The sequence below is a fragment of the Halichoerus grypus genome, chromosome 6 (genome assembly GCF_964656455.1).
Source record: "Halichoerus grypus chromosome 6, mHalGry1.hap1.1, whole genome shotgun sequence".
Taxonomy (NCBI): domain Eukaryota; kingdom Metazoa; phylum Chordata; class Mammalia; order Carnivora; family Phocidae; genus Halichoerus; species Halichoerus grypus.
In genome coordinates this window covers 141,440,991-141,463,615 of record NC_135717.1, presented here as the reverse complement: position 1 = coordinate 141,463,615, position 22,625 = coordinate 141,440,991, and the positions used below count along the sequence as shown (strand labels likewise).

The 22,625-nt window shown below is 35.2% G+C and overlaps 1 protein-coding gene across 1 annotated transcript in view; it reads right to left on the bottom strand.

Annotated features, from left to right (window-relative positions):
* PTPRQ (protein tyrosine phosphatase receptor type Q) overlaps positions 1-22,625 on the bottom strand; it is a 199,769-nt gene that overhangs the window by 160,234 nt on the left and 16,910 nt on the right. The window contains exons 9-14 of the mRNA XM_078074126.1: positions 17,628-17,800; positions 8,653-8,833; positions 7,180-7,341; positions 6,896-7,075; positions 6,194-6,301; positions 5,771-6,052 (exon numbers count right to left, since the gene is read on the bottom strand). Of these exons, the coding sequence (XP_077930252.1) occupies positions 5,771-6,052; positions 6,194-6,301; positions 6,896-7,075; positions 7,180-7,341; positions 8,653-8,833; positions 17,628-17,800 (1,086 nt within the window). The remainder of the gene's footprint in view (positions 1-5,770; positions 6,053-6,193; positions 6,302-6,895; positions 7,076-7,179; positions 7,342-8,652; positions 8,834-17,627; positions 17,801-22,625) is intronic.

Sequence of the window (22,625 nt, the reverse complement as noted above, 5' to 3'; positions counted from 1 at the left end):
CACCTCTTCTCCAGTAACCATCAGTTTGTTCTCTATAGTTAAGAGTCTGTTTCCTGGTTTTCCTCTCTTTTTTGTTCCCTGTGCTCATCTGTTTTGTTTCTTAAATTCTGCATATGAGTGAAATCATATGGTATTTGTCTTTCTCTGACTGACTTATTTCGCTTAGCATAATACTCTCTAGCTAGATCAATGTCATTACAAATGGCAAGATTTCATTCTTTTGGATGGCTGAGTAGTATTCCGTTGTATAAATATACCACATCTTCCTTCTCCATTCAACAGTCAATGGAAATTTCCTAGCCCTCCATTTCTGTGCTAGATTCCATTCTATCTATCTAGTCAGAGGTTTTATTTATTTATTTATTTATTTAAAGATTTTATTTATTCATTTGAGACACAGAGATACAGAGAGAGAGAGCATGAGCAAGGGGGGAGACAGAGGGAGAGGGAGAAGCAGGCTCCCTGCTGAGCCAGGAGCCCGACGTGGGGCTCGATCCCAGGACCCCGGGATCGTGACCTGAGCCGAAGGCAGACGCTTAACCATCTGAGCCACTCAGGCGCCCTAGTCAGAGGTTTTAGAATTGAAGTTATTCCCTCTCTGTTGTGTTATTGGTTTTTCTCTTTTGGTTGAATTATTTCTATATTGTATACATGTGAACACACACACACACACACACACACACACATTATATCACAGCAAAAGAAAAAAAAAAAAGACACTTGACTCTCTTTGCCCTTTCAAGTATTGCTCCATTCTGGCCTCCATGCCATATCAAAATTGCTCAAAATTTCCACCTTTATTCGTTTTCTCCACTTTTTAAATCTGTCATTCTGTCTTAGTCTCACTTCAGTTAGGCATTTTCCTCCACTTTTTTCCATGAAACCTGCTGTCATGAAGTCACCAGTGATCTCCATAATGCCAAACCTCTCATCAGTTGTATGCCCTCATCATCCTTACTTCACTGACAGCAGTATTTGACATAGGAAATAAATTACTTCCACTTGAAAATCTTCATTCACTTGCATTGCAAGACACAACCTTCTGATTTTCCTCTTACCTCACCACTGCCCACTTCTGCTTAGTCCTTGACTAACTCCTCTCTGACTTCTCCAAGTCCATAGGTCATATTGCCCCAGAACACAGGTGTCTGCTTCTTTCCATTTCTATCTACACACCCCCTGAGGTGACTTTTTCTCATCCCTTGACTTTAAATTGTGTATTCAACCCTGGATCCTCTCCCTGAGTTTCAAACTTACATAAGCAAGTGCCTTCATGACAGGTACTCAGATATTTAAAACATGTTCAAAACAGAACTGAATTTCCTCCAAACTGACCTCTTCTCCAGACTTCCCTATCTCAGTAAATGGTACCACCATTCACCCAGATTTTCAAATGAAATACCTAGTAAATAATCATGTTTTTCTCTTCATTCCCAAATCCAACATAGTCATCAGAGATCTTCCAAAATTGCAAATAATATCATGTTCTTGTCATAATTCTTCAATAGCTACTCATTACAATTAAACTCCAAACCTCTTAGAATAACACCAAGAATCTGCACAATCCACCTTTGCCAGCCTGTCTCTCCTCATCTGCTAATGACAGGAATGCTCTGCTCTTCCTCAACCACATAGAGTATCTTCCCACTTGAGAAATCTGGCTATTGCTATTCCTCCTTCTGGTGGACTTTTCTTCCTTATCCTCATCTAACTTGCTCTTATACATTGTTAATATCTCTGGGCAAATATAATTTCTTCAGAGAGGGCTTCTCTCATTCCACTACCTCCAATAGTCTGTTTACTAGTCAAGTAACTCTCTCTTCTTTCCCTGGTTTTTTTTCTTATTACAATTTACCACTACCAAAGTCACATATATTACTTTATACTGGTTTATTTTCTGTGAAACTTCTAAAATGTTAAGTTCCAGGACGGTAGGAATTTTGTCTTACTGCTGTACCCACAATGCATATGAATCCACAAAAACATGTTCAGGCCATGAATAAATATGTTCAACAAGACATAAAATATATTTAAAAACAAGAGAGAAATTCACAGCTAAGCAAAACAAGATTGAATTGAATAGCTCTTTAACTGCAAGAAAAAAAGAAGTCAGTAATACTATGCTTGAACTTCATAACTCAGTATGACTTCTGATTTTGAAAAATTCCCATTGGAATTTGCTAAGTTGTCCCTCTGGAGTTGTCTGCCTACCACCAGTAGTCAGAATATAAATATGCACCCCTGACCCCAGGCTGATATCCTTTGCATTTTTATTCATTTATCCTTAGGGGATAACCAGTGCTGGATTCAGGGAAAATAAGACAGACTTGATGACTTACTGATTTTGGAGAGCAATGATGGACTTAGAGTTTTCTGAACCAACACAGTGTGTCCAATTGGAGAAGTATTGTGTAAAATAGATAGCTCATGAATAAAAAGACTATGGACTCTGAGAAACAAACTGAGGGTTCTAGAGGGGAGGGGAGGGGAGGGGAGTGGGGTGATGGGTTAGCCTGGTGATGGGTATTAAAGAGGGCACGTACTGCATAGAGCACTGGGTGTTATATGCAAACAATGAATCATGGAACACTACATCAAAAACTAATGATGTAATGTATGGTGATTAATACAACATAATAAAAAAAAAGTTTAAAAAAACTATTACAATTGGTTGGAATAAGCTGAATCTATTTAAAAAATAAAAATAAGAAATGTTTGTTCATGATGGTCCTAAAATAGGAAGTGACAAGTTACCTTGAGTATTCCAAAAGATTGTTGTTTGGCATGCAAAGTTATAATGATATGTAGAAAAAATTTTAAATGCTATTCATTAATATAAATAAATTTATAGAGCCCTACACAAAATTTTGGTCAACATCTAGGTTACTATCCACTAGTGGTTATTACCCCACATCAGACATATTCAAGGCATTTTGTTAAAGGCTTCTCATAAAGAAAGGTAGATCTTAAAGAGGAAAGAGAAAAAAAGAGATCATCAAAAGGTAATTTATATGAGAACTTAAAGTTCTTTATATGATTACTGAACCCTAAGTATGAGAAAACATGAATTAATCTTGTTTGATTGCAAACTCTACATTCTATACTTAAAACACACATAAACACAGTCTCTCTTTCATACACACACACACACACACACACACACGCACACACCCATGAGATCATCCTCGTATTGATCTTTTTTGCTTGAACACAAGAGTATTTTACTCCCAAGCATAAGTAAACTCTGATTCCCCAATCAAAATAAAGCATGTGCACAAATAATTTATTCTTATTTGTAGCTAGCAGCATTAACACACTACTAACCAACCCCTCAATTTCTCATGAAACAATGTTGAAAAGTGGGCTCTTGTTTTTTATAATAAGAGTAGAGGATGGATTCATTCTATTTAATAAGAATATGAAGCCTTGGGAATAGATACATAGTTGTTCTTGAGTACATCTTGCTTCAAATGACACCTTGAGACTACTTAACATTCTAGCTTCCTCTTTTGCAAAAAGAGCTAAAACTGGTGGCTCAATAGTAGCACACATATTATGGGAAAAGTCATAATGTAGATTTCATTGTCCACCATTTTCATCTAGATGAAGAATGCAAAGATGTTGAGAGTACCCTACTTTAAGACAGAGAGTTCAAAATTAGAAGTATGGACATTGAACACAATGCCCTATTATTCAGTCTGTTTTGCTTCTGAAGAGCCTAGTATCAAAAAATAATTAGCAAACAACAAAAAAGATTTTTCTATAGATAATCACTAAAGTGTTCTTGATGCTGTGACCAGTAGTGAAGTATTTGTAGTGAAGTATTTGATAGTGAAGTATTGATAAGTATTTGATAAGCATTCATGAATATGATGATTGTTTAATATAACAGGAACTTTGAAAGTTCTTCTTTCCTTCTTCATGCTATGCAGAGCCCAAGTAGCAAAATATCTCTGCAACAATGAACAGAAAAAATCCTAGATATATTCTATAATTTACCAACTTTATTGATGGCTTCTGAAACGATTATATTGTGAAAGGAAATATGCTTTATAGTCTGATGCATTTGGGTCCCAGGTCCAGCTTCATCACTTACCAGCTGGGTGACCTCAAGCAATTAAACATCTACCAATTAATTTTAACTTTAGGAGGGCAGAAATTCACTTTCATTTACAGTGTTATATTCTCAGTAGGGCTTGGCATATTGCAAATATTTGTTAAATATTTATTGAAGGATGAACCTCTCACACCTGTTTTTCATTAGGCAATGAAGATAGTAATATCTTAATGCTTTATTTTAGAATTAAAGAGGTAATTTTCATGAAAGCCGATGGCATAGCCCATGGCACTTTGCAGGTGTTTAAAATATGCTTGTTTCTTTCCTTGAACTAGTGTAAAATAAAGCTAGGTCAGGTAAAGAGGAGATCTTTTTCTTTAAAAAATACTGATTTTAAAAACAATATCTATCAAAGCAATGGAACATGCCAATATACAGTTTAACATCAATTAGATTTCACTTTAAGGGATAACTCTTTTTTTTTTTTTTTTTTTAAGATTTTATTTATTTATTTGACACAGAGAGAGAGAGAGAGACAGTGAGAGGGAACACAAGCAGGGGGAGTGGGAGAGGGAGAAGCAGGCCTCCCGCGGAGCAGGGAGCCCGATGTGGGGCTCGATCCCAGGACCCTGGGATCATGACCTGAGCCGAAGGCAGACGCTTAACGACTGAGCCACCCAGGCGCCCCTAAGGGATAACTCTTGATGCTATAAAACATTCCTTTCATTACTCTCTCAGTCCAGCAATTACAATTGCCATTCTCCATGGGCTCTTTTATGTCATCTCATTTTATTAATTTCTGTGACCGGTCTCAAGAAGATACTCCTGTTCAAAGATAAACTGCTTTACTAGATTCCTATATCCTTAAGGTTAGAGACAGGGCCTCACATATAGCATCTGGCTGAACCATATGAAATTGCTGATACTTGGCCACTATGACCCATAGGAATAGTAATTCCATATGGTTCAGCCAGTAGCTAGTCAACAGATATTTAATTTTAAAAGTAGGAGTAAAACAGAAACTTTATATTTTTTATTAATTCTCAGCATAAATTACAGAGTTGGCTTAAGAGTGATGCTCCAATATATGATTATAAACATAACAATAAATTTGTTATAATCATCTTGTAGCACTGAAACTGAAACACAAGAGTGTAATTCCTTGCTTCCATGATATTCCCCTCCCTACCCACCCAACAACTTCAATAACATCCACTCTACCCTGTTCTTTAAGATCCAGGTCAGATGCTATCTCCTCCATAAGACTCAATCAGGCATGCCCTTCCTATGCTCCTACTCTGCACCTCTTTCTATATACATACCTCATTGGAGGACAGGAATCTATTCTTATGAGTGGGCTCTGCCTTTACCTAATCTGCCTTTACCTAAAGGCTCTGCCTTTACCTAATCTGCAAACATGTAGTTATTTTACAGGTACACTGAAAGATTCCTTGGTTTCTCAAGGTCTTTCACTTGAAAAATTCACTGATTTTATTTTGGAGTTCCCATATATGTAAAGCAGACTTTAACAATCGACACAGCAAGCCTTTTCCCCACACCTTCCCAGAAAAAAATTAATAAATAAATAAATTTCTGGGTGATACAAAAAAGAATAAGAGATTTTAGGTTACTTAAAATATAAACAATATGACAATTGTCAGCCATGTTTACTTCATTACTATGTATTATTAAACAGCAAAAAAAAAAACTTACCAGTCTCAGAAGTCCTTACAGAGACTAAAGAAGATAACTGATTGCCATGACCAAATCTGGTATATGACCTGACAGAAATGTTGTAGAGGGTGTAAGGTTTTAAGCCCCCTAAAATTATGTTTGTGGTTGAGGTGTTCTTCATAAACAAGGTGTCCATATTTTTATACAGCACTTCATAAGCAACAATAATCCCATTGGGTTTCTCAGGTGGTGACCACTTCAAATTTATTTCACTTGCAGTAACATCAATAACTTCAATATCTTGAGGTGATGATTCTGGTTCTGGGGGATGAAAACAAAATTTTAAATACATGTATTTTTTCATGCTAATTGCTTCAGCCACTAAGGGAGCATGAGATAGACAGCAGTAAGCATGCAACACTACTTGCTTCTCTTTATTAAAATTGCACCTGATATTCTTACCATCTTCTGGAGTTCTCACAAAGATGTCATTTTCTTCAGACAAAGAACTTTCTCCAACATGGGTTGAGGCAGCCACTCTCATTTTATATTTCGTGTATTTCTTTAACCCTATAATGACAACAGTAATCTGTTTAAAGATCATAAAATAACATTCATGGATTAGGGTCATTTGACACAGGACTAGTGAAAATAATTTATTTGGGAGACTGGCTCTCCAAGTCAGTTTCCTTGTAATCTCATTGTCCCAAAATTCCTCAGGCATGAGGGTCTTCCCATGTTGATGATATTTTAGTTCTTTCCTGAATATTAGGGTAATCATTGAAGCTGAAAAATAATTTTTGGCACACTGCAAGGACTATGCTGACTTGGCACAAACAGCATGTCAGCTCAGTAACTTCAGCTGACTTTCACATTCATTCATTCAAGCTTTTAACACTTTACTTCAGTGTACCAGATATAAAATTCTCTGGGTTAAGTATGTCCCTACAATACTTGTGATCTGATGATCTCTTTTTTTTGTAGATAAATATAGATAAAGAAAAACACATTTAATCAAGTTATTTCTTCACATTTTTCAAGATGTCCATGGCAGCACAGCATAAGAAAATCTGAAATGAGGCAGCACATGTCCTGCAGTGTTTAAGGCAAAAAGAGATGCATATTTTCATCAGAAAAGCAATGTTTTAAAAAAGATTGTTCTACCTGTTATGAGAAAGCTGTTATCTGTAGTAGTCATCTGGAATGCTCTGTTTGTATCCAGTTCCATTGCATAAATGGTATAATGAGTTATTTTTCCATTGGGATATTCTGGAGGATCCCAATACAACAAAATAGATGAAGAACTAATATTTTTATAGTTTATAATTTGAATGGAGCTTGGCACTTGTAAAGAAGAATGAACAATTAATGTGAGCAAAAAGAAAAAGTATTACAATGTGTAAGAGCAGTATTTGCAGGTAATTATTTCAAAGGAAATACATTCTTACCTTGCTCACGTGTCCTCACATTGAGAACCGTTGGTGGTCCTTCTCCCATGATGGTGAAAGCAGATACACTAATCATGTGCTCAGTGAAAGGTACAAGTCTCCTGATAACATAAGACAGCTGTTCAGCAGCAATGTTGGTGATATACAGATTCCTTGTAGTTCCTATTTGAAATCAGTTAAAAAAAATCATGATCAAAATTATTTTTCCTCACAGAGTGAAACCTTAAACTTGATTTCACATTAGTCATTAATTTTTCTATGTACTCCTTTATGCAAAATAATAAAAATATGTGTAAATAATAAACATGTATAATTAATAATACATACATCTTGGAACATGAGACTAGTGTTTTGAGAAAATACAACCTTCTGAAAGGGACTGGCTAGGAATTTTTTCTGAAATGAAAGATGAGGTAATAATATCAAATTAAAATGTTATAAGTCAATGCTATGTTGTAATGTGAATGTTATCGAAATGAGACTTATTTGGACTAAAAAAATACCATACCTTTATCAAACCCCTTGGGGGTTTAAAGTAAGCATGCTTGGATAACTGACACATAAATATGTCTGAACAAGGATTTCAAATAATGTTAATTTTTTTTTATTAAGAACCTGTGCGTCCAACAATGTTAAATAACAATTAGGCCAGACAAATACTCAAGGAAACATCTGTATCAGAAATTGTGGGCCTCTTAATTTTTAGTGCTGCTCCAGTCTTTGCACAGGTCAAAATGGATCAGTAAATGAAATAAACATATATCGAATGTAATGTGATATTTTTGACTAATTCTGCATCAATAAAATAACATAACACTTTTAATTTGGAATGAGACAACTACTGAATCTGAAAAAAAGGCAATGAAAAAAATATTCTTCTCACTTTTAGAATGACCAGAGAGATCATTTAGATCTGCGTCATGTAACCAACTATTTTTAATTTGCTATATATGGCATTCTTCTTTTAGAAACAGTACGATCCATTGACCCTGAAAAGCAAGTGTATACACTAATGACATCACCACATCGCTGGGGTCACCTACACCTGTTTATCACCCCATGCACTAGAGTTGTAACTTTCTGACCTATTTACCTTTAGTGACATTTGAAAACCTATTAGTCAAAAGCTGCAGAGAGTGTGAGGCCTGTAAATGATTTGAAGATATGTTAATCCCTCCCCATCACACCTGCTTTGGCAACTGTAATAACTGATTGTCTATGCAGCTTGGCCAGAGACTCTAGGGTGCTACTTTCTCTAGGAGGAAGGTCAAATGGGTTAGGAGGGGCCCACTCCTGCCTGTGTGGCATATCCATTTGCTGCATGAGGTTATCCAACAGTTGAAGAAGAAAAAATCTGACTCCAGCCCAAGAACCATTAATAATTTGGTTGAACTCTAAGCTAAGGTTCATATCTGTGCTAGCTAGTACTGATGGTTTGAAATACGCTTCAAAGAACATAAATACTGTACCTACCAACTGCTGAATGCTGGTCTTCAGCTCTGTTCCTCACAGGGAAATTATTACGTGCATGACTGTTATATATAGCTGAAGCAAGCGAGTAGAGGTCTGAAGATATCTCTGCTGAACCCTCAAATAATTCTGCCATTGACTCTTCTATGTTCACAGTTTCTGGAGTCATGGGGTCATCTATATACTGTAATTAAAAACAGACTATTTACAATGACTGTAACATTTACACTTAATAATGACTTCACTCAAGTATTTAGCTTAATTAAAAAACTAGTAACTTTGGAATCACACCTTTTAAAAAGACAGTATTATATCCACAACTACTGTCTTCCTTTACATTCCCAGATTTCATTCTAGAGCTATTAAATTCCTGCATCATTTTAACACATCCTGATCACTCCATTATCTTAAGAGATCAATACTGTATTGTGAAATGAAGGGGATATTTGTTTCCGATTTGAGTTAATTATTGTAAAATTAGACATCCGCATACAGAGGTTTCATAACTAAACTATTTTAAAACCATTCACCCCCAAAAGTAAGTGTTCTAGGCACACTGCCTTATTAAAATATGTTTTGCTTCTCTATCTGTGTGTTCTCATTTGCATATGAGGTGTGAGAGGCTTGTATGCCCGCTTGATACATCAATAATAGTTTATCTTTGATCAAGTGAAGTTACAGACATGAACAAAACTGCATGGCAATCGCTTTCAAATAGCCTATCCAAGGCTCTGGACGTAAAGAATATTTTAAGTAACTGTGATTGCTCCTAGATCCCATAATGTACTTCACACATGTCAAGTTCACCAAAGTAACAGATACTGAAGTGAAAATATCAGGGGCATATTACAGATAAACACAGAAGAGTTTCTATTGGGATAACAAGATGACTCTCTCCTTTCCCCCTTCCCACAAAGCATAACTGATTGAGGAAAGGGTATTTGAGCCAAATACTATTAGGTATTTCGTGCAGTTTTCAACCTCGGAAATAAGACTAAACATTAATCAAAGTAAATGTTGCCTTAAGAGACTTAACAACCAAATGAAATGTGTGAACTTTGGATTCTGATTAGTACATATCTACCAACATGGGCTTCAAAAATAATCAGGAAAATGTGAATATGTTCTAGATATTCGATGATACCAAAACAATATTAGTAATTCTGATAGTTGTGGTAATGGAATCATTATATGAATTAAAATGTCCATGAGTTTTAGAGATTTGTTATTAAGTAGGCACGTAGGAGCAAAATGGGAAGTCTGGAATTTATTCTAAAATATGTCCAAGGCAACAGTAACAATGGGAAACAGCTGAAGCCAGTATGACAGGATGTTAGTTACTGAATCCAGGTGAGGGGCAAATAGGGGGTTATTACATTCTCTTCTCTACTTTCATATCTGTTCAAAATTTTCCAAGATAAAATCATTTAAAAAAAAAAAAGACATTGCAAGAACTACTTGCTTTTGGTCCACTCCTTTTCAAGTTCTGCTTCAAAACTCACCTTTTAAGAAAAACAAAAATGCTTTTTTTAAAAAAAAAGAAAATCGTTTTATTCCTTCCCAACTCCATGCTCTCTCACACTCAAAACTTGTAATATATAATAAAGGTTTTATTTATGTAAATAACTTTTGGTACTCTTATCTTTTAATTATCTTACATGTTTCGGGGTTGCCTTTAGTCCTAGAGCCAAAAACAGAGTTTTTATTCCTAAATAACATCAATACTTAGTATTTTAAAAAACTAAGAGGTTCTCAGGAAAAATTTCAGTAAGGCAAGAAATTTTAAGGCCGTTTGTTTAACCAGCTACAAAGATAGGTCATTGGAATATTGACTTTTCTGAGACATAAAAGAATGGAGAAATGATCCAAGGAAATCTCTAGTTCTCCAAATGATATTTATAAAATAAAATTATTGAAATCTTGTTACATCTTTAGCCAGAAGAGTATTGTGATGAAAAGCAGGAGAACACCTATGAGATCTATTCTAAAATTGTTGCAATAAAGAACTCTGGATAGGGAACTCTATATGGGACAAGTTAAAGGTCTTCGATCTTCCAACGGCTCACTTCAGCTCTGCCTCCACAGGGAAATCAGGGAGGGCATGAATCACAAACACATAATTCAGAGATGCTCTGGTATTCCAGTCAATAGTTTATGCTTGAAACACACAGCTGTTTCCACTATCAATCAGCCGCTCTTTGAGAATCTACTGTGTACAAAGCACTACGGAAGGTACAATGAAGTAGTACGAACAATTTCCCCGTGAACTAAAACTTTGCATTAAATCTCCTGATATTTTACACTCCACGTAAGATAAATTATTGAGAGTTATGCCACAGCATCCCATCAATTAACTAAGTTAAGCATCTCTGTTGACAAACTGCCATTTCAAAAGAAGAGTTGACCTAAATAATTTTGGCTTTCTGAATTTCTCTCAAATTCTGGTATTCTGGAAAGACCCTCCCTAACTGGGGCAATGATTTGAACATTGGTTTCACAACAACCCAGAATGTTATTTGTTATCACTGAGAGGGCTGTGCCATGAATATTTCTCACACTTTGCCTCTCTTAAAAAGGCATTAGATATTGGGTTTTTCAAAAGATGAATAAAAAATATTTTAAGAGCAAAAATGATGGGAAAGAACTAGAACTTCAGAAAGTAATTGGAAGGGGCCAAAGTGGACATGAGAGAAATGGAAGAGAAAAGAAGCCCACCACAACCCGTAAAGGTTTCAGACTCACTGAGTTAGTCCAGGGCTCTCAACCTCAGCACTACTGACATTCTGTGTTAGATAATGTTTTGTTGTGGGAAGGTTAGCAGCATCCCTGGTCCCTACCCACGGGAAGCATCTCCTCAGTTGTGACAAAGAAAAATGTCTCCAGTGATTGCCAACTGGAGAGCAAACTCTCCCTTGGTTGAACACAACTGACTTAGGGAATGTCACAGTTCATCAACATGAAAGGCCTCTCATATGCTACCCAGGAATCTTTGGAATTTATGTGAAAGAATTACAGTTCTTCAGAGCTAAATTCCTAATCCATCTGTATAAACCAACCTGACTCTATGTGTAATAACCTTCATTATAGCTAATGTGATTTTATTTCTAAAAAAATCTCCATTATATCTATCAATTTAGACTCACTGGACGTCTACTGGATTGCATTAATGGAACAAGTGACTTATTCTTAAGAAATGCTTCTATATTTTATTATAAACTATAACATGATTTATGCTCTCTGTTATTAAGCAGTAGTAAAAAGAAAAGTCTGCAATTAGCATATGTTTGGAAACCTAATGGATATTATTTCCTTCTGCATATTTTTGGGTGACAACCCTTAAGGCTTAATTCTTTTTCTGTTCCTAATGGTCAATAAAGTAAACTTTATCTCAAGCATTTCCAAACTACTCTTGAGTCCTGTCACCTTCATTCCATAGCAATTGGTCAAGCATTTAGCTGGCTTTCTTCTCATGTTCACCAATGACAAATATTGATATACTTGTGAAACATATCAGATGAAAAGATGTATCTGTATGAATCTCAGAAATTTGTAACACTAGGCAGCAAGATGGTGTCTTTGGGGAGAAAATGCCCCAGGATTCTACTAGAAGAACAAGTACAGGATGAGATCTGAGTGTGAAATTCAAATTAAGAGCAGTCCATAGAGAGATGAATTAAGGGTTTTTCAGATTTTAGTCTCAATGGAATGAGTTTTGCAAAGAAATTAGTTTTATTCTTTGCATTGAAAGAAGTAAGAAATAAACATCAAGGTAGAAAATAGTTCTTCTGAATTTGGATCTAATCAAATTACATATGGACTATTGTGTTCAGATGATTAAGAGGCTCAGTGACAAACTGGAAAATATACATAGGAGAGTAATCAATAATATGAAGGATCCAGAAACCATAGCTGATAAGAAACTGAGGATGTTAAGCTTTAGGGAAATCATGACCATCATCTTCAAATGATAAAAAAATAAATCACTATGTATTGTTGTTACTACTACAAAGAATAACATTTAAAACAACTATGTGTCAAGTACTTTCACCCATGTGATATCACTTCATTATAGCCCAAAGAGTTAGGTATCAAGATCTCCATTTTATAGTCGTCTGTTAAAGTTCACAAAACTAGTCATAGCAGAGGTAGGATTGAAACACATTTCCCTGGTTCCAAATTCTGAGCTCATACCATGTGGGTCTAGAGAAGAGAGATGGGACAAACTGGTAAACATTAGAACACAAATAGTTCAGTTCCAAACAGTTAAAGAACAGAGTAGTTTCTTATTCATCTGTGTATTTTCTGGACCTAACAGAGTGCCTGGAACTTTGTAGTTACTTAATAAATACATGTCTGGGAGGTCATAAAGAAGAATATTTTAAAGTTCATAGAATAGGACCTGCTTTTGTGGTAGTAGATACCCTATTATCAGAGTTGATCAAATATTTTAGCAGAGGCTGGATTCCCAATCATTTATTAGGCATGTTATACATGTGATTCATATATAAATTTGGAAGTTGAAATAAAAGTCTTCAAACATTAAGATTAAATTTTCTAATATATTTTTTCAAGTATTTGTTTAAATATTGAAAGCGAAATCTTATACATGTTTCAGCATGCTCAAATAACCCCTATTTATTAAGAAATAAACAAACCATAAAAGGTCACTGGAAAAAATTTTTCAATAAGGGTGACTGACTTTCTGCAATGATACTAAGGAGTTAGATTTCTTAAATAGATACATACCTTCCCCATCTGTTCTCAATTCTTATTTAGTTACTTCTCATTAAAGAGAAGTATAAATAATATACTTAAATCTGGAAGGATTATTCTAATAGATGTGTGAAATATAAAATAGTGGGCTGGGAGAGTGTGGTGGACAGTCTCTCATGTGGCCCCCCTATTATTCCTACCTCCTGTCGTTCATGCATTTGTATAATCCCCTCCTGTTGTGTGGGAACTATGATTTGCATCTAACCAATGAAATAAGGGATAGGTGAGAGGATGTCATTCTTATGTTTACATTATACCATATAGATTCCCCTTGCTGGCATGATGAACTAAATGACCATGTTGAGAGGGGGGTGGGGGGATGGGTTAGCCCAGTGATGGGTATTCAGGAGGGCACATAGTGCATGGAGCACTGGGTGTTATACAAAAACAATGAATCATGGAACACTACATCAAAAACTAATGAAGTACTGTATGGGGACAAATATAATAAAATTAAATTTAAAAATAAAAATTAAATAAATAAATAGATAGATAGATAACCGACCATGTTGGGAAAATCCTTGTGACAATTCTCCTGTGGAGGCCTCTATGAACTGGAACTAAGGCTAGTCTCCAGTCAAAAAACTGAGGCCCTCAGTTTTACAGTCAATAGGAAGTTAAATCTGCTGAAACTCTGAGTCTAGAAATGGCTTCTTCCCAGTTAAGCCACCAGACGAGAACACAGCATAGTCTGCCCTTGATTGCAGTATTACGAGACCCTAAGTAGAGAATCCATCTAAGCTATGTGGATTCCTGATCCACAGAAACTATGAGATAATAAATTAATATGAATTGTCTTGAGCTTGTGGCAAATTGTTATACAACAATGGAAAACTAAGGCAGTAAGACAACAATAGTCCAGGCAAGAGACTATGTAATCCTGAGCTGCAGTGGGGACACAGGAATGAAATATAGATGTATGCATCACCCTTTGGAGGTTAAACTAATTGGCTTAATATTGAATGACTACTGAATGCTAAGTATAACTCAAGTCAGAGATAGCCCCATGGTTCTGAGCCTTTATGACAGAAAGAATAACAATGCCATAATCTGAAAAGAGAAATATCAGGCATGTAAAAGCACCATAAGGACCTTCTCAGTGCTTAGACAATGACCTTCAGGTCAGAGAGCTGTGGTGTGCCCAGTCCAAGAAATAAAGGAATTCTAAAACTAGTTATTTGGTATCTAGGCTTCAAATTAGTCTCTCTCCAGACTTTGTTCTTCATAACTGAAACTATTAATTGTCTAGATAGACTTTCTTCTTGTGTGTTCTGTGAAAACCTTCACAGGTCTCCATCGCCATCCCCAAATCTCTGTCAAGTATCTGTTCCAAGCTGTATCCCAGCTTTGTCTCCTCCTTCTGGTCATAAACCAGGCCATTATCCCAAAAAGGATTTTTGTTTTCTTTTATGAGGGAAAATGAGTTCAGATGTGATAAACCCTGACAGAACCTCCCTACAAATGGTTGCCATTAGGAATAGAGTGTCAGAGAAAGACCAGAGTAGAAAGCAACGCAAAGGGATCATTCAGGTAGGAAGCTGTGACTGAAATTGTGTGATCATTGAAAGAAAGTGTAAGAAGAAGGCTGAAAACAGAACTGTCTGGAGCACCTTTACAATGAAGGAGTTAGAAAATTATAGGAGAACTAGCCGTTTCAATTTTCATTTTACAAGACCAAAGTTTTGCAAAGTCATAGCATATGAAAGTGGAGGAAGCATGAGGCAGAAAATACTCAAAAGCTGGAAAGTGGGAGAGGAGAAAAATGGATTCTGGAGGAGACAATGAAGATGGGGACACTTAAAAATATATTACCACATTATTTGACACTTAAGAGGTCACTGGTGACTTCTAATAAGATTTCAAGAACTTAGATAATTCTTGTGAAATGGTGTGGAGGCCATACTTTGAGAAGTAGAAGGGTGAATGAAAGGTAAAAGTCCTTATCCAGTATCATGGTCAAGATGAAGGGTAATAAATGAATACACTAAACCAGAGGTTTTATCTATTATGTCCCCTACTCCTCACCCTGTAAGGTGAGTATATAAGCCCTGCTTTATACCAAGTCTCCAAAAGTTGACTTGTCCAAGGTTATAGAGCTAGTAAATGGCAGAGCCAAGGCTAGGACCCAAGTCCATTTGGAGTTAGAGCCTCTGCCATATCTCTCTCCCCAGATCAACTTCCTGAAAGATGAACCCAAACATCAGACACATGTAAAAACAGAAATATCAATAATAGGCCTGATCTAATAAAGAAAGATACCATCATAGAAATAAGGAGACGTAATGTGTCCTTTCATTGAGGGAGGATAAAGAAACTAATAATATATGTCAATCAGGGTGAAAGTTCTAATGCCATGATTAATAATCACAACAGGTACAATAATTTAGCATAGCACTTACCACATACCACATACTGTTCTAAACTCTTTTATGGACATTAACCCATTAAATCCTCATTAATACCCTTTGTTATAGGGACTCTTATAATCTCTATCTTTGAGAAGAGGAAACTGAAGATGAGAGAGGTCAGGCCAGCTTTCCTAAGATTAAACCAACCATAATGGCAAAACCAAAGTTTAAACCCAAGCATTCTGCCTCCTAGGTCCATGTTCTTAATCTCTCTACTGTAGAGCCCATTAAGTGACCAGGATATAAACCCATATTTATATGACCCCAAAGCTCACGTTCTCTTCAGTGTATCACAGGGATTACAAGCCATATAGACAGAGGCAGAATCACAAAGAAGTCTTTCTAGAACATCTTAGCTTCAAGAGAAAAACAGGTGTGTCTGGCCATTCAACAGATGTCATTAACAGAAGTGGGAGATCTGTCACCTAGTCCCAAAACAGCTAACTATCTAATTTAAGACCATCTCAGCTGGAGCAAAGGTTCAAGCTCTTGCCCTTTGCCTGAGTTGTCAACTAGAGTATCAGAGAAAGCATAACTCACATCTTTTACACACAGAAAAGGAGTAAACATAGGATTGAATTTTAATCCTGCACTAGAGATGGTGAATAATTTGGAATCATAAATCCTGGGCAGCCAGAGTGCTTTGGGTACATAGTAACATCAATTTTCAAGTATGTACAAGAAGTGGAAGAAAGCAGAGACTAGAAATAGAGTGGACAATATGTATGGGGAAAAATAATAGCACAGCTAGAAAAAGCAGTGATTCTGGACCAAAACAGTAGAAGCCAATTGATGAACAGCCATCAGGTAGCTCTTTCAAGGCCTGTGATTGGATTCACTGGTCCTAAGTACATTTATTTTTGTACCCATACTTGGATGTGACTAGTCTGGTGACTTACAGGGCCCTCACAGATGAATAGCTGGCTGGGCAAGGTGAATGAAGACAGCAAAGGGAAACCAGTGTGGCCTGTACTTCTAATAGAAACAAAGGGGAAAAAAATAAGACTTCCATTGTGAATAGAGGCAAAGACATTGTCCTCTTATATCTATGAATGACTTAACCTCCATTATTTAGCCAGTTGCTTTCTTTCTTTCTTTTTTTTTTTTTTAAGATTTATTTATTTGAGAGAGAGAGAGAGCAAGCAGGTGGAGGGGTAGGGGGAGAGGGAGAGATAGAACCTCAAGCAGACTCCCTCGTTGCAGGGAAAGGGACATGGGCTCGCCCTCACAACTTTGAGATCATGACCTGAGCCAAAACCAAGAGTCAGACACTTAACGAACTGAGCCACCCAGGTGCCGCCATTTGCTTTCTTTAATCAAACATACTCTGCTTGGTTCTTTTTTAAAATGAGGTAGCTCTGAAAAAAATAGCTTCCAAAGACTGAACAGGACAAGTCATTTGTCAACAACAACTACAAAATACTGTGCCTTTCACTGGCAACTGTTCCAAATTGCAAGCAAGCCTAGAAGGAGTGTTTAAATCATAACAGGAGTTTCTAAACAATTCATTAACTGAATTACCATAATAATATTCACTTATGGAAGCACCTTTAGTTCTATTTAATTGTTCAATTAACATTTTTATATGCTGAAAAAGAATAATAGCATTTAACTAATAATGTAGGTTCTAAAATGAAATATGACCTAGCTAGATTATCAACATAGCCCAAATTTACTTCACTTTGTACCATGATGCTTGTCAAATATTTTATGTTTGAATGCTGGAAAGTCTTCCAAGTTATCAGGGCCAAATCCAAGGAGAAAAGGCTCACCACGATGTGAAATGAAAGTGAATACCTCATCTTTTCCTGTGAGCAAAGTATTTTCCAGAATTACTCCTGTCTCTGAAACTAGAACTTTGACTCGGTATTGGTTAATGATTCCATTTGGTTGTTGTGGTTTCTTCCAAGTAATTCTTATTTGTGTGGCTTCTACTTCTGCAAGTTGTAAATCAAATATTGCACCTGGAACTAAAAAAAAAAAAAAAAAATGAATAACGAGGGAAGAATTTAAAAGTATATTTTTAAATTTTAAAAATTCCCTAAATTCTTAGCTCACCATTTAAGATTTGTAAGAAAGTCTATTAGACTAAAACAATTTACTATTTATTAACAATTAAACATGTATAAGATTCTTTAAATATATAGATAAAGTTAAATTTCTACAGATTGTTCTCAAAAATGTAAATAAGAAATAGGATAACATGGAGTAATTTCCTCAAATCAAAATGTCATAATATTTGTTTGAAACAAATTCATTAATCAAAATAACTTCCCAGAGAAAGCTGTTTAGGGATGATTAATGCCCAGCAGAAACCTTGAAAGCTTTATAAAATTATAACAACATATCAAAAAACAATATCCAGAAGACTTTGTATGAAATGAAATGTAGTTGGTAAATTCAATTTGGTTGTCTTTCAACTTACGACATGAGATTGCTTGAAAAGTTGACTGATTTTGGTCTGCTGATTTTACAAATGAATTATGAGTCTCTAATTTCAGGTACCCTTACTCTTTTCAGTAATAAAGAGAAGCAGAAACAAACTAACAACTGGTTTACAATAAAGCACCAAGTACTTACGTAAATTCTAGTTAGAAAGTGACCAAGAGTGACATCCAGTAAACCTCCCAGTACCACAGGAGCAATAATGGATCAAGGATAAACATGCCCTGGGCTTTTGTCTACTTTTTGTTTATAGCTAGTGTGATTATGAATAGCCAATTAACCCCTCCCCTAATTTTGCTAATCTATAAAGTGGGTAAAATTATATTATTCTTATTACTATGCAAAGTTACCATAAGGGACCTTGAGTGAAATGCTCAAGAAAGAAAATATAACTACTTATGATCAAGATGTAGTAAAACATCAAATTCATTTCCCTAAGCTATTTCATATCATTTAGAATAGAGGCACTTTAGGGATATAATATAAATAGAGAATGACCCTTTTCCCTTTTAAGATAACAGAAAGGAATTGAAAATTAATGTCACAACTCTTGTAAATATTATTTAAAATTAGTTAACATAATTATGCTTACCTTAACCATATAGGAAATGGTATGGAGTTCTCATTCCATAGATTGAGTTTTTTTCTTTGTCTCTATGAAGTAACCACTTAAAAAGCCCCCTAGATAGTGTAACAATATAAATATTTCTAAATGTTTTTAAATAGTTAATAGCTAGATGAATGAATGAGTCATTCTTGCCTAAGATTTTCATTCCTACTGCAGCCAAGATTTTCGTGTCCAGCACATAGTAACACCTGTGCTCAGAATTGGGATATAGACATGAAAGTACAACTGTGACTTGCTAATTCTTTAAATCGCCTTTTCTAAAAACATTTCAATATTTCTTTATATAGAAGGATAACTCTTCAGATTGATCTCTCCACACAGAACTTCTAATCTGAAGGAAAAACAGTTTGACCTTTGAAGGGTAGAGGAAGAGTTCTAGACTAGGACCCCATAATCACTGATTCACTCCATAATTCAGCAGACTGAGCCCTCATCTTTTGGTCATTATTCTAGGCACTTGAGGATTGAGTGAGAAAAAAGATAGATAAAAACCTTTTGCACAGGTTACCTCTTGTATAAGTATATATAAAATATATATTGTCCCTAACATATATTTGTCCTTATGTTTTTATCATATTTACCAACATACATATTTTCAAAGGCAGAGCAACTTTCCAATCAACTGTGTACTATGAAAATAACACAGCCATTTAAATAATAAAGCTCCCATTCCACCTTTCTTCTACATTTTATTTTAGAGTTGCTATGTAGACAAAGCCTTGGCCAGTATTGTATAACATAATTCATGGAAGAGATCTGGCATTTTTCCATTTAATTTGAACTTGTGTAGAACCTCAATTGAAGAAACAATTTAATGACTACATTGATCAGACTAACAGGTAAGGAAATGCTGCCTACCAAAAAAATAAGTAAAGTGTCACTTCCATTTGATATAACACATTAATCTAGTGGAATACCAAAAACTACCCAGTACAGCAAAAAAGAAAAAAAAGGTGTGTAAATGTGTGTGTGTATATATATATATATTTTTACTGTCCCTTATTTAATCAAAGAGAAGAATAAATCTTCTAATTTACAAGATATTTTTCAGTATAACTTAATAAGTATTGCTGTATAACACAATGCCTTTATAAATTACAGTTCAAGTAAAGATTAAGTGGTTCTATATTATGCTAAAAATGTATCCCAAACCTGTATAAGAACAACGGTAAAGCTATCTCTTTCTCTCTTTTTTTTTTTCAATGAAAGAAGAAAAAGCTTGAGGGATAAAGGAAATGACTCCATTTGTCCTTGTCCTTGTCCTTCGAAAGATACTTGATCTCTTACACCACAAATTCTTATGAGGAAACCAGAGAAGTATGGATTAAATCAAACTCCTTTAATATTGATACCAAATTAACTAAAGAAAATCAAATACACAAGGCAATTATTCATGGTTCAGCATCAATTCTGAGGTGTTGTCCACGGGGATTACCTAAGAATCATTCTCAAGTCAATACATCTATAAATTTTATTAATAAATGAGAAACAGAATAGACATATAAAGGATAAATAATGTTCCAAATGATTTTAAGCTTTCAAATGAAAAAGTATTAGAAAAAAATAAAATGGAAACAAATGGTACTGGGGCAAAAAAAAAAAATACATTAAAATAAATTTTGCCATTATGTAGGGTGCCTGGGTGGCTCAGTTGGTTGAGCATCTGACTCTTGGTTTCAGCTCAGGTCCCAAACTCAGGGCCATGATCTCAGGGTTGTGAGATCGAGCCCTGTGTTGGGCTCTGTGCTCAGTGGGGAGTCTGCTTATGGTCCTCTCTCTCTCCCTCTGCCCCTCCCCTGGCTCTTTCTCTCTCTCTCTCTCTCAAATAAATAAATCTTTTAAAAAATAAAATAAAATAAATTTTGCCATTGTCTAGCAAATGAAACTAATTTATTAAATTTTTTAAAGATTTTATTTATTTATTTGTCAGAGAGAAAGAGAGAGCACAAGCAGAGGAAGCAGCAGGTAGAGGGAGAAGAGGCTCCCTACTGAGCAAAGAGCCCGATGTGGGACTCCATTCCAGGACCCTGGGATCATGACCTGAGCTGAAGGCAGACGCTTAACCAACTGAGCCACCCAGGCGTCCCTAATTTATTAAATTTTAATTAAATTAATTTTGAAAAAAAATCTATTAACAAAAGTCATTGAGAACCCTGAAAAGTTGAGTCTCTCAGTGATTTCCCTACAAAAGATTTTACTATTTGCAGAAAGTAGCAAGTTGAAGGACAAAAGTCTTCACTTCCATAGTCTGTTTATGGAAGAATAAATATAGATTTCAACACTCTGTTTGCTTTTAAGAAATTATGTTAACCTTCTTATGAGATATTTGATACTAGTGACAGAAAAGTTCTTAGGGGATATTGAAGCAACAAAGTTTTACTTAAGATTTGTTTAACCCCCCATGCAAATAATAAGAAAATGCTGGTGCCTATGTTATATACAATAGCACTGTCTCATTTTGCGATAGGCAGCTCCAGGACATTTTGTAACACTGGAAATTATTAAATTATCATTGTTTTCCAAAACCATCTCTTCTTCATACCTATGTGGAAATCTGTTCAGTAAAATATTAACGCATATATGGGAATCTTATGAAATGTGTAGGAATACTGCCATAACAACATGATGTTGATTTTCATTGATGATCAAAGTAGGCTATGGACCATAACATTCTTAGTGTTAATGAAATCAGCCCCATATTACTATAGTAGCATATAACATTGTCTATAAGAGGTCAATTCAAGATTTTTCTATAAATATCTGGAGATTTCTTAGAACACTAGTTGTTCTAACATAACATAATAAAATAAAAATTTAAAAAAAAGAACACCAGTTGTTTTAAAAAAAATTAATTTAAAAATTGGTCCTAGTGTATTTTTAAATAGACTATAGTCTACTTTTAAATATGGAGAAGAAAATAAATTGGGTAGCCTTAATTAGAATACAAAGAACCCTGCTGTATTAATAAATGAAAAAGAATAGTCTAAAATTAAGATCTCAATTTTAACTGAAAGTATATACTTCTAGTGAGTTATTAGATTGTTCTCATATAGTTTAAAGATCCCCTTATTGCAAAGTTTTAATTAGCAGGACTAGGACTAATTAGTGTTGTCAGAAGTTGAAAGCTACATTTACTCTATTTGCCAGAGCATTTCACTGAAGCCCTTCCTAAGCCTGAACTACCCCAAGAGAACTCCATGAAGGAAGGTTGGCATGCAGAGATAAGGACCATGCCATTTCTGCCCTTAGTGGAGCCCACCTGCTGCCAATGGAACCCCCTGAGAGCCACCTGGATATGGCCAGGAGGGTAGTAAGATAAAACTCAGGATAAGTTGTTTATTACATAAGGCAGAGAGAGTCATTTGTTCAAATTAATTTTGTGAGAAAAATAAGCCATGTGAAATATATTGAACAACGTCCTTAAAATTTTATTTATTATTTTGTGAATAAAGAAAAATGCAAAAATAAAGAAAGGGGGATGAACTCTTATGATGTCCAAAATCAACAGCATGACATCATATGTAGCAATATATTACCTATTTCCCTATTTTTGTCAAATGCCATACATTTGAATAATAGAATAATGACAATAAAACAATAATCTTAAATTGCAGATTCAGTTTAGGGGTGCCAAAACTGGCTTGATTTTAAGGAAGACAAAAATTCTGTATCTATTTAACTGTATAACATAAGAATAAAAACTCGTTGGTCAATCAAGTTGT